The 12,896-nt window shown below is 60.2% G+C and overlaps 1 protein-coding gene across 1 annotated transcript; it reads right to left on the reverse strand.

The window, feature by feature from the left end:
• Positions 1–1,127: 1,127 nt before the first annotated feature.
• Positions 1,128–9,858, reverse strand: SDF4 (stromal cell derived factor 4). Its single transcript, XM_011956380.1, has 4 exons — positions 9,381–9,858; positions 4,931–5,067; positions 4,345–4,458; positions 1,128–1,578 (listed from the first exon to the last, which is right to left on the reverse strand). Exons 1-4 carry the CDS (start codon positions 9,704–9,706, stop codon positions 1,547–1,549), a joined length of 609 nt encoding a protein of 202 aa, XP_011811770.1. The 5' UTR covers positions 9,707–9,858; the 3' UTR covers positions 1,128–1,546.
• Between the last annotated feature and the right edge of the window lie 3,038 nt (positions 9,859–12,896).

The following is a 12,896-nucleotide window of genomic DNA, read 5'->3' on the forward strand; positions in this document are numbered from 1 at the left end:
CACACAACCCAGACACCCCAAGACAGCCTGGACCCCCTACCCTGGACCCCCCAATACATGGATGGCTATGACTCCCCACGGGCACAGCCCAGACTCCCAAGACAGAATCTGGAGCCCCCAGACAGCCCAGACACCCCAAGACAGCCTGGACTCCCCACCCCAGACCCCCCAATACATGGATGGCCCTGACTCCTCACGGACACAGCCCAGACCCCCAAGTCAGAATCTGGACCCCCACACAGCCTGGACCCCCAAGACATGGCCTGGACCCCCCACACAGCCCAGACACCCCAAGACATGATCCAGAACCCCCCCATGGCCCAGACCCCCCAGGACATAGCTCAGACCCCCTCATGCCCGCGACCCCTCAGGATGGGCCTGGGCCCCCCCCACACACACCCGCATCTGCCCCTCCAGAGGAGCAAATCACCCGCAGGCAGGCGCCGCCCTGGCACTGCAGGGCGAAGGACTCACTGCCCTTTCCGTTTCCTTCATGCGTGACGTCACAGGGAAGAAAACACAGTTTCTAGAAATGACTGAGATGGGGGCTGAGCAGAGCCTCCCAGCTGGGACACGGTGCTGCCTCTGGGTGTGTGGCCCCCGCGCTCCTACTGTGCCCTCCCAGCCCTGACGACCCCCTCACCCCGAGGTCCCTACGCATCCCAAGGGCCCCATGCCACCCTCAGCCTGGGCCTGTCTCGGTCTCCAGGGCAGAAACACAACCTCCTGCCCCATCTTGGGGCTCGCTGTGGTCAGTGGCCAAGTCCAGTGTTGAGGCTCAGCCCCTGCACGTGAGGCCCGACTCTGCCCTGGCCGCAGCCCCTGCCACAAACCCAGCAGCCTCTGGGTCACAGTCACTACAGAAGGATGAGGCCCAGCTGCCGTCTCCTCTTATCCCTTTCTGAACAACCTCCTCCTACACGACCAGTTCACTTAAAGGAAGACAGGAGGGACGGGGCTGCGGGTCCTGGGGCACCCCTCCCTGTCTGCTCCACCGCAGCTCCTGGGAGGGATGGATGGGGCCGAACTGAGACTCACTCAGGACAGGCACAGATGCCCCAGACAGGCCGGCTGAGAGCTGCCTTCTCCAGCACAGGATTCTCACAGCCGCCGCCCAGCCCCAACCTCAGACCCAGAGAGATGTAGCAATGGAGGCGGGGGACAGGGGTGATGCCCGCCTGCCATGCCTTCACCGCAGTCCCCAGAATCAGGTCTGCAGCGCGAGGACAGCAGCCCCAGGACTCATGCCATGGCCCTCACAGGAGCCATGCAGGGAGGGGTCAGAGGTCGCAGGAGCAACGCCTGCCAGTGCTTCCCAGGCCCTCCCTCCAGGACCCGGCAGCTGCTCTTCCCGAGCCAGAAACCAAATACCCGAAGGGGTGGTGGGGGGGTCCTAGGCACCCTGAGGTCGGGGGGGCCAAGACGGATCAGACACGGTTGGGCAGGGAACGGCACCTCAGCACGCACGGGGACCTCCAGAACACAGAGTGAATTCTAAATACACCTCTGCTGAGCCCCAAAGGCAGGCGAAGGCTTCACAGGGATGTCATAGAGCTCTAGGTCCAGGTGGGACATGTCCTGGGCAGAAAATGGCACCAAGGACAGACAGACACAATTGGAGTTGGGGCGCAGGCAAACACAAGGGCCTCCCACCCCAGCACATCGCCAACAGGCTGGACTTGCTGCGCCAAAGCTCACCAACGGGAGGAAGGTTAAAGGCGCCGGCAGGACGGCAGGGAACGCGGGACCCGGAGTGGAGGCACAAATCGTGTGCGGTGAGGAAAATGTAAACCACTCTTTCAGAAAGGAAATAACAACATCCAATTTGGCTGGGTACTGGGATTTGTGCCTATAATCCCAGCACGCTGAGAGGCCGAGGCAGGAGTTCAAGACCACCCTGGGCAACGCAGGGAGATCCTCTTTATTTTTAGTTTAGTTTTTTTTTTTTTTGAGACAGAGTCTGGCTCTGTCGCCCAGGCTGGAGTGCAGCGGCGCGATCTCAGCTCACTGCAAGCTCCACCTCCCGGGTTCACACCATTCTCCTGCCTCAGCCTCCCGAGTAGCTGGGACTACAGGTACACACCACCATGCCTGGCTTTTTTTTTTTTTTTTTTTTTTTTTTTTTTGAGACAGAGTCTGGCTCTGTCGCCCAGGCTGGAGTGCAGCGGCGCGATCTCAGCTCACTGCAAGCTCCACCTCCCGGGTTCACACCATTCTCCTGCCTCAGCCTCCCGAGTAGCTGGGACTACAGGTGCCGCCACCACACCCGGCTAATTTTTTGTATTTTTTAGTAGAGACGGGTTTTCACCGTGTTAGCCAGGATGGTCTCGATCTCTTGACCTCGTGATCTGCCCGCCTTGACCTCCCAAAGTGCTGGGATTATAGGCGTGAGCCACCGCACCCGGCCTTTTTTAGTTTTTTTAACATCCAATTGGTAAAATTTAGAAAGGACACGACCAAACTCCAGATGAGAGTACATGAACTGGGAGAAGGGCAGGCAGAGCCAACAGGCTCAAAAGTCTCCACATCATTCTAGAAGGTCAAGGCCAGGCACACGAGCTCATGCCTGCAACCCCAGGATTGGGGGAGGCCGAGGCGGGCGGGTCACTCGCGTCTGCAACCCCAGGACGGGGGGAGGCCGAGGTGGGTGGGTCACTTGAACCCTCTCAAACCCCGAGTTTGACACCTGCCTAAGGCAACATGAGGAGACCTTGTGTCTACAAAATATATATTTTTGAATCAGTGGGGCACGGTGGCATGCACTGGTGGTCCCAGTTACTCAGGAGGCCGCCCCGCCATGGGGGCTGGTCACATGATATGGGCCGTTCCTGGCAGGAACGTATCTTACACCTTTACTTTTTTTATTCTCCAAGGAGGACAGATTGAGCCCAGGATGTGGAGGCTGCAGAAAGCCGAGATTGCACCACTGCACTCCAGCCTGGGCAACAGTGAGACCCTCACTCTCAAACAATAAAAAATTAAAAATTAAAAAATGAGAGGTTAAGACCAGGCGCAGTGGCTCACGCCGATCACTCTGGGAGGCTGCGGTGGACGGATCACTTGAGTCCAGGAGTTTCAGGCCAACCTGGCCAACAGAGCAAAATCCGTCCATACAAAAAATACAAAAATCAGCCCAGCATGGTGATGGTGACTGAGGGAGGTCCCAGCCCCCTGGGAGGCTGAGGTGGGAGGATCGCCTTGAGCCCGGGAAGGTACGGCTACAGGGAGCCGAGACTGCACCACTGCACTGCAGGGTGGGCATCAGAGTGAGACCGTCTCATGAAAAAAGAAATAAATTAACAAGTGGTTTGCCTTCAGACTCTGGTGAGGAAATGTGTGCTACTGATAGATTAAGCAGGCACAAAAAATAAAGGTGTAAGATACGCCCAGCCTGCCAGGAGCGGGCCCCGTATCACGTGACCAGCCCCGCAGGCAGCAGAGATGCCGCCCCAGGAAGCCGAGACGCGATGGAACAGGCGTCGCCGCACATTCTCCACAAAGCCCAAACCAGACAACGGGCACAACCGGGAAGGGCAGGCAGAGCCCCAGGGTGGCAGCCGCAGAACCGCTCAGCCGTGCTGCACGACTGAGCCAGCAGGGGCTTCTGCCCGGCCAGCGCTCCCAGACCTGCCCCTGTGCAGGGTGGCCTGGCTCTCCCCTCGCCTGGCCTTAGCCCGGGTGCCGGGCCCTACCTGGCCCCACCCTCTTCACACAGAGGCACCAGCTCAGACCCGCCCAGGGCTGAGGTTGCCCTGCTGGCCAACAGCCACACCCCAGACCCAAGGAAGAGCCTCCCCCTGGGACCTGACCACTCTGGTGACCACCTGACGGCCACAGAGACGTCTCCAGCAGACCCAAACCACAGGGCCGAGCCCTCAGGCACAGGCCATGCCCTCTCCCTGGGAAACTATGCCTCAGGTGGCCTTCGGAGTATGGGGCAGGCCCTACCCCAGACGCACAGCCTCAGATTCTCTGCAGGACCTAACTGAACAACGGCCGTGAAGGTGCCGTGACCAGCAGAGTTGAGAGCCGCCCGGGCACAGCTCACATGCTCCCCACCAAACCCCTGGGTGGCGCCTGGGTCGGCAATGGCCTCATCCACTTCCCTTCTGACGGCCACCACCACCCAGGTCGGGCCATACGGTTAGGATGAACACGTGTGCACGAGCACATACAATGGGCGTGAGGGCGACTCACCTGCATGTACTCATGAGCACACACAAACGGCCACCCGGATGTACTCACAAGCACACCCACACATGCACGGCGCACTCGTACACATGACACGCACACGCACGCACGGGAGGCCTGAGGCCTGCGGCAGGAGCCCGGCTGAGCACTCACTTTCCTCGTCCACTTTGAGCTCCTCGTTGAGCCTGATGGCGTCGGCAACCTCCTTCTCGCTGTGGCCTTTACTTGCCAAAAACTTCACCTTATACTCATCCCATGACACGTGGCCTGGAAGAGCAGGTCACGCCTGTCAGGATGTCTGACACTGAGCCGCACTTCTTTTTCCATTGAGATGGGGTATTGCTCTGCTGCCCGGGCTGGAGGCGGCAGGATGCCAGTGTCTGCAGCCCCAGGGCCCCGGCCAGCACCCCGCACCCGCCTCCTCACCTGTGAGGCCAGCTGGGAAAGTCTGTGCCTCGGGGCCACCGAGAGGCAGAGACACCACCAGGTGACGGCCCCAAAGTCCTAAGAGGCGACTTCCATGGGCCACGCCCAGTGTTTGGCACGCACGCCTTTCTCACCAAGATTCTGGCATCACGAACCCAGCTTTCACGCCCCACCACACCTCGGGGTCTCCGGCTGATGCTTCCCCGCCGCCCATCCCTCAGAACTGGCCTGTCTGCCCTCCAGGCACCAGGCAAAGCCCATGGCCCTGCCCGCCCCACCCACCGCCCCACCCACGCCGGCCCGGCCGCAGTACCGTCCCCATCGGGGTCCACGGCACGGAAGTGTGTCTTGCTCTCCTCCATGGCCTCCTGGAAGTGCTCGGCCGTCTTCTCCATGATCCAGCGCTGCATCTCCTTGGCACTGATCTTCCGGTCGGTGTTCACGTCCACCCTGCAGGACAGCAGATGGGCAGGCGGCCATCAGACTGGGCCCCCAGGGCCCTGAACAGACAGATGGACGCCGCCGGCCCAGTACTCCATGGCAGTGTGAAGCTGCCACCAACGCTGACAGGCTCCACCGGGCGACGCAAGAAACATCTGGGACGTGGGGGCCGGGGGGGGGCCACGCCAGAGACAGAGACACTGGGGAAGGTGGATGCCACGGTCCCCTCCCCAGCGGGATGCATGGACCCTCCCCCTCCGTCACACAGAATCACCACCAGGCCCCGCTCTCCAACCACAGCTTCCGAAAGTCACACTCTTCACGTTTAATTTTTTGAGACGGAGTCGCACTCTGTCACCCAGGCTGGAGTGCAGTGGCGCAATCTCGGCTCACTGCAAGCTCCACCTCCCAGGTTCAAGTGATTCTCCTGCCTCAGCCTCCTGAGTAGCTGGGATTACAGGGGCCCGCCACCACGCCTGGCTAATTTTTGTATTTTTAGTAGAAATAGAGTTTCATCATGCTGGCCAGGCTGGTCTCAAACTCCTGACCTCAAATGATCCGCCCACCTCAGCCTCCCCACGTACTAGGATTCCAGGTGTGGCCACCAGGCCCGGCCCAGGTTTTATTTTAGATGCTTCACATGTGGCTACAGAAAAACCTTCATACAGGCTGGACACAGTGGCCACACCTATAATCCCAGCCCGCTGGGAGGCTGAGACGGGTGGATCACTTGAGCCTAGGAGTTCAAGACCAGCCTGGGCAACATAGGGAGACCCCACCTCTACAAAAAACAATGTCGAAAATCTGACAGGTGCGATGGCGTGCACCTGTGGTCTCAGCTACTCAAGAGGCTGGGGCGGGAGGACTGCCTGAACCTGGGGCATGGAGGTTGCAGCGAACTGTGATAACACCACTGCACTCCAGCCTGGGTGGCACAGCAAGACCCTGACTCCAAACAAGACAAAACAAAACCCTTCATATAAACACCAAGTGATAAGACTGAGGAAAAAGAGCGTGTGGGGACTTAACATTGTGTCCAAAGACTTGGGGGACAGGGACACAGATTGAGGACACAGGGCCAGCACAGGCCAGTGCAGGAGGCCACAGGCCCCAGGACAAGTCACTTCCATCCCAGCTTCACAGAGCTCGGCTTTACCATCATGTCCTCGTGGAAGCCACAAGCACCTGCCCCTGCTGAGGCTGCACGTGTCCTCAGCTCACCTGCTGGAAACCTAACCCCCAGGTCAACAGCGCTGGGAGGCAGGGCTTCCAGAGGTGCAAGGTCTCGAGACCCTGGCTGGTGCATTTGCTGGAAGTGTCCCTGAGAGTAGGGTGCCCTGGCCCCTTGCCTCTATGCTCCACTCAGGGGCAGCCACGGCCACGTTACGAGGTGGCAAGCAGGCCCTCGTCAGGTGGGTGTGGCCTCTGGGACCTGGGCCAGGCCAGCTTCCATGGTGCACACACCGCAGGCACAGCTCAGAGGCACCGGGCAGAGATCCCCACAGGAGGCGGCCAGGCCACCGCTCACATGCGCCCCTCCCTCAGCAGCCGCGGCAGCCCAGAGATGGATGGGCTGGGGAGGCACCCTCGGCTCCACAGTCCCCACAGCACACCGGCCGGGGAGGGTGCCGCCTGGATGGCCGTGTGGCAGGTGGGGCACCTGGGGAGCCTCACATGGACAGCAGCATCCCCGACTGCTCCGGCCACACTCCACACACACCACAGATATGGGCCACACGCTCCACACGTGCCACAGACACAGGCCACATGCTCCACACAGAGCACATGCACCACAGACACGGGTCACACATGCCACACGCTCCACACACACCACAGACACGGGCCACACGCTCTACATGCTCCACACGCGCCACAGACATGGGCCACACGAGCAGAACAAAAAGGTGGAAAGAACCACGTGGCGCAGGATTCCAGTCAAGATGTCGGCGAGGAGCCGCTCATCCAAACTCAGATGCCTGAAGACATGGCTGCAGGGCGGTGCATGTACCTGGACTGGCATACACACATGCAGGTACACAGGCCAGTACCCGCGTGTACACAGCACACACACATGAACAGGGTTGGCAGCACACAGATGTGACTGGGCTGGTGCACACGCATGTTATCGAGCTCTGACTCCTGAGAGGACAAGGGCAAGATGCCCAGTGCCCAGACCCTGGCTTCCAGCTCCAGCCACAGGAACCAGGGCTCCCTGGAAAGGCGGCAGCTATTGCACTGGGGCAGGCGGCATAGAGGCGAGGCAAGCCTAGAGCACCTCACAGTGCCAGGAAGCGGGAAGGAAAGCCTGGAGCATCTCATAGTGCTGGGAAGCGGGAAAGAAAGTGAAGCTCAAAAGCCCCTAGGACAGGGCACCTCCCCTCTGGGAGTTATTTCCAAAAACCCTCAACGCCGTACAGTCAGGAGGAAACACATCCCACTGAGGGACATTCTAAAACCTCCTGCTCAGTCCTCCTCCTAACTGTTACGTCCACAAAAACACAGGAGTCTGAGATGCCCTCCCAGCCCAGAGGAGGCAGAGGAGACAGGACAGCTGAGTGAACGTAGGTCCCGGAGGGACAGGGCCCTGCGCAGAAGGAGGGCAAGAAGGGACCCGCATGCTGGGGAGGGAAGTCTGAACACCCATGGTGGCCGCTGTTGCCGCTCGGCGCTGGTGTCAGGGAGACCCGGAGACCACCTGCTACGTCCCGTCCCACTCTCCACGCCCACCTCCTCCTCAAACGAGACCCCGCCTCCTCCTCAAACGAGACGGCTCGGGGTTTCGTTACAGGCACAAAAAAGAAACCCCGGTCCAGCCAGAGATGCGCCGAGCAGACGCCTCAACTCCCCTCGCCCAGGCATGCAGCCCACCCCCAGCACTGGCCGAGCAGGGACGGGGACCCTCCCCCTGTGACGCCGTGAGCCAGGCCTTCATGAGCTCAGGGGTAGTGAACCTGACAGGCCCCAGGGAGCACCAGCAACCTCTTCATGGTTGGTCAGGTCACCACCAAGTGAACTCAGGCTGCGAAAGGATCCCTGAACCACGCCATCTGGGGAGAGGTGCAAAGGGACGCCACACCTGGCGCCCAGGTCCTCCAGCTGGCACACCGTGCCTCTGTCCCACCAGCTCACCTGTGCTCCACCCAAAAACCCGGATCCTCAGGGCCCTCCTGCCTGGCCCTCAGCCCAGGGCCCTGGCACAGCCAGGCCAGTCCTCACACCTTCCCTACCTGCACCTGCACCCCTGGGCCCCAGCCCTGTCCAACCTCCTTGCTCACCAGCTCTGCCACCTGCCCCTCTGCACTGGCCCTGGAGCACCAGGCCCTGCAGGAAGGTGAGCCTGTGGCCAGGCCCTGTGGCAGGGACTGCCTCTGTATGCCCGGGTCCCACAGGTCCCAGGAGGCCCAGGGTGTTCTCTCACCTGCACCCTGGCTCCCTGCCCAGCACCCCGGCTGGCCTGGAGGACTCACAGGCACGTCCTGACCCTGCTGTGCCTCCAGGAGTGAGGCCAGTGCTGAGAACACATGGGCTCCAGGGCCACACCGCAGGGCACTCCGGCTGTGCCACAAGGAGTAAGGCTCCCGTGCAGGACCTGGCTCCTTGTGGGTGAGTGGTCAGGTTGACTCATCTTAGATCCCTTACACAAGGCTCCCGAGACTCGAGGATGGGGTCAGGGGAGAAAGCTCGGCACTAGGCACAGAGGCAGCAAGAGCGCCTCGGGGACTCAGCAGGGCGGGGCAGTGATGGCCAAGGATGGGCCACTGACAGCACAGCTCTGCTCTCGAACAGGCCAGCAAAACAAGCCAACCCCACACACCCCCAGCCCGCATATGACACACTGCCCAGTGTGACAGGGACTCCAGACACACAGGGTAGAGGGCGTGTCAGGAGGAGCCCAGAGCACCCTGTACCAGCTCTCCAGCTGCCTGTGGCTGCCCCTCACTCCTCAGCCAGGTCTCGTCCAACTGGTGCTGCAGCCTGCAGAGGCTGCCCGTGGCCGGCATCTGCCCCTCAGCATGGAGGACACTGACCACCACAGTGCCGGGTGGGCTCCTCCTCCAGGCTGTCCTAGGGACAGCCACGCAGCCCACTCTGGCCCTCTGAGCCCTCACCGGACCCAGGGCCTTCAAGAAGCTGCTCTGGGTTGCCAGCACAGGCCTCAGTGCAAACACAGCAGGCTGGAAGTGGTGCTGATCACCGGCACGCCTTCCCAGCCCGGCAGGTCCTGACGCAGGATGTGGCGCCCCCTGCTGCGCAAAGCCAGGACAGGAACACACGGGCGAGAGCATGCAGCGGCCCCCAGCCTGGGCACACGCGGCACCTACTTGGAGAAGATGACCATCAGCTTCCTCCGGCTCCGCCGCGGCTCCACGTCCTCATCAAAGCCCCCCAGGTCCTTGCCTAGGAAGACCTCCTGGTGGAAGCCCCGATTGAGGTGCCCGTCCATCTCCAGCTTCACCCCGTTCAGGTGGTCCGGGGGCAGGATCTCGTTCTCCTCCCTGTTGGCCGTTCTCTCTCGAGTGGACGAGTGGTTGGCAGGCCGTGCTGACGCATCCATCAGAAGTATCGCCCCCAAGAGCCAGAGGCAGCGTGGAGCCAGGGCGATGAGGGGACCCCACCTGGACGCCATCGCCACCGAGGACCAGACCATGGGGTGGGCTGCAGGGTGTGGGCCAGGTGCTGGGAGGGGCAGGGGCAGGGGCAGAGGAGGCAGTGAGGTCCTGGCTCCAATCCAAGCCCCGGGCACCACAGAGGGCTCTGTGTCCCCAGGACAGCTACAGGCTGGGACGAGCAGCTCACGGTCTGCAGAGAGACACAGACGTGTCATTAGTGAGACTAGCAAAGACTTCCCCAAGCACGTCTATCCTGCAACATGAAACACATCCTCAGTTCACAGGATCCAGACCACACGTGGCACCGTTTTCTCCAGACCACATGTGGCATTGTTTTCCCCAGACCACACGTGGTGTTTTTTCCTTTATTTTTAGAAACAGGGTCTTGCTCTGTCACCCAGGCTGGAGTGCAGTGGCGACCACGGCTCACCGCAACCATGAACTCCTGGGCTCAGGTGATGCTCTCGCCTCAGTCACCTGAGCAGCTGCAACCACAGGCGCGTACCACCATGCCCGGCTAATTTATTTTTATTTTCTTTTGCAGAGACGGGTCTTGCTGTATTGCCCAGGCTGGTCTCAAACTCCTGGCTTCAAGCGATCCTCTTGCCTCAGTCTCCCAAGCTGCTGGGATTACAGGCATGAGTCACTGTGCCTAGTCTTTTTTCCCTATTTTACAGACACTGAGTTTTCAGCCCTGTCTCTCCATCTTTCCAGCTCTCTCCTGAACCGTCAACACCTCCAGGGGCTAACCTGTCGCCGCCGCCCAACACCTACAGCACAGCCTTCCTGTGGGGCCCGGCTCTGTCCCTCCTGGCATCATGCCACTGACCCATGGGGTTACGGTCACTCTCCAGACCCTGACTTGAACATTCTTGAGATCTATGACCTTGGCTAAACCATGTGGCCTCCCAGGCCTCAGCTTCTCACTAAGAAACAGGAGGCTCCCCCCTGCCCCCCGGCTTTGTGAAGACAGTCAACCCTAAGGGCAGAGGGTGTCAGGGCCTGGTCCCCGCAAACACAGCCCCCACACACAGATGTGCACACACACATCCACACTCATGCATGCACATATTACACACACATGCCCTTGCCCACACTCGTAAGCGAACGCCAAGGCCGGGGAGCCCAGAAGCCTGTCTTGGCGTCCGAGAAATGGCCAGTCCTGGTGGGAAGCAGGGGCTCACAGGGCCTCATGCCTCATGTATCCCAAAGGAAACTCGGGGTCCTTCCCACCCACGAGCTTGCTACTTCCACAGTCTGCTCCTCCAGCAAACACCTGTGGGTCCTTCCGGGTCACTGAGGTCCCCCCGACCCGTGTTGCAGCTGTTCCCTGAACACACATGGACTGAGGCTCCTGTGGCCGTCTTACTCAGCTTCACTGTCCTGGCACCTGCCACTCTGCACACAGTAGGCGCTCAACGAATGCTACCTTGTGTAATATTAGACAGAGAAATGCTGCCTCCAGGCACCGAGAAACGCCAGTGGGGCCGCCATGAAAGTGGCCCTGAAGTCAGTGCAGTCTCTGCCACAAACCAACAGGGAGGGGTACAAGCCTGGGGTCACCCAAGGAAGGAAACCCCAGGTGAGGTGCTCATGTCTGTTTTTTTTTTTTTGAGAGAGAGTCTCACTCTGTCGCCCAGGCTGGAATGCAGTGGTGCAGTCTCGGCTCACTGCAACCTCCGCCTCCCAAATTCAAGTGATTCTCCTGCCTCGGCCTCCCAGTTAGCTGGGATTACAGGCGCCCGCCACCACACTCCATTAATCTCTGTATTTTTTAGCAGAGATAGGGTTTCGCCATGTTGGCCAGGCTGGCCTCGAACTCCTGACCTCAAGTGATTCTCCTGCCTTGGCCTCCCAAAGTGTTGGGACTACAGATGTGAGCCACGCACCCGGCCTGATTTTCTGAACATGGCTGAGGGCTTTTCCCTTCCCTAGTGGTGGTATAATTCCGTTCCTGTTGTCCCAGCTCACCTGACCAGGGGAGTGTCCTGGGTGAGAACCAAGATACCTCCTCCTGGTGCTGACTCCACTAACTACAGTCATAAAACACATTCTGTACAAAGCAAAGAGACTGTACTTTGTTCCTGAGAGGACAAAGCTAGTTCTTGATTCTACTTATCTTGATGAGTTACACGGTATACTTGAGGCAGGAGGACGGTGAGACCAGCCTGGGCAACACAGCGAGACTGTGTCTCTTTAAAACACAAAAACAAGGCCAGGCGCGGTGGCTCACGCCTGTAATCCCAGAACTTTGGGAGGCTGAGGCGGGCGGATCACGAGGTCAGGAGATCGAGACCATCCTGGCTAATACGGTGAAACCCTGTCTCTACCAAAAAATACAAAAAATCAGCCGGGCGTGGTGGCGGGCGTCTGTAGTCCCACCTACTGGGGAAGCTGAGGCAGGAGAATGGCGTGAACCCGGGGGGCGGAGCTTGCGGTGAGCCGAGATTGCGCCACTGCACTCCAGCCCGGGCGACAGAGCGAGACCCCGTCTCAAAAAAAAAAAACAAAAACAAAAACAAAAAAAATGAGACCCTGTCTCGAAAAATGGGGGAAAAAAGTAACCCCAAAATAACTATAAATATCAGGAGTCCATCAAGTGGCGCTTCCTCCCCTGGCTTCAGAGTATCCATCACGGTGAGCGAGGCTCGCAGCACAGCGGGGCGGGCCTGTCCCACCGGAATGGGGTTTCCGCTTCGCCATCCCCCAGCAGCTCAGTTCCCAGCAAGGAGTCCACACACCCCTGCGAAGCGGACGTGGTGAACAGCTCAGGGAGAGACGCTATGTCTCCGCCATCCCCGGGCTTCAGCTCGGGTGGAACGCGGCTATTTCCGGCGGTTAACACACACGGTTAGATTCCAAAAGCTCGACAGGGTTCATGACACCGCCTCTGAGCCAGACACCAAGGGCTCCACGCAGCCGACTTCACATCTCCAAATCCTACTAAGTGGGGATGAGGGTCCACGAGGTTCAGAAGCGGAAGCGGAGGCGCAGGGAAGAGCGACAGCTTGTCCAAGGTCGCCTCGCGGATAAACGCGAGTCCAGCCAGACTCCCTTGGCCTCCGTTTCGCGGTGGCACTCGTAGGTTTTGGCCAATAGATCAGACGTGCCGGCGGCCGGAGAGGCCCGCGTCGCCGGCCCGTCCCTGCCCCCCGGAGTCCCGGAAGCCCCGGTGGCGGCGAAGTCTCGCCAGGGCTCGAGGCCGAGCGGACGGACGATGCCCCAGCC

The sequence above is a fragment of the Colobus angolensis genome, unplaced genomic scaffold (assembly GCF_000951035.1).
Source record: "Colobus angolensis palliatus isolate OR3802 unplaced genomic scaffold, Cang.pa_1.0 Scaffold416, whole genome shotgun sequence".
Classification (NCBI taxonomy): domain Eukaryota; kingdom Metazoa; phylum Chordata; class Mammalia; order Primates; family Cercopithecidae; genus Colobus; species Colobus angolensis.

Excerpts from the sequence above, each read along its gene's own strand:
- SDF4 (XM_011956380.1), bottom strand. The coding sequence starts at position 9,706 with ATGGTCTGGTCCTCGGTGGCGATGGCGTCCAGGTGGGGTCCCCTCATC. Across the intron at positions 4,459-4,930 it reads CGTGGACCCCGATGGGGACG|GCCACGTGTCATGGGATGAG; the intron begins GTACTGCGGCCG and ends CTGCTCTTCCAG. Across the intron at positions 1,579-4,344 it reads GCTCAAAGTGGACGAGGAAA|GACATGTCCCACCTGGACCT; the intron begins GTGAGTGCTCAG and ends TTTTCTGCCCAG.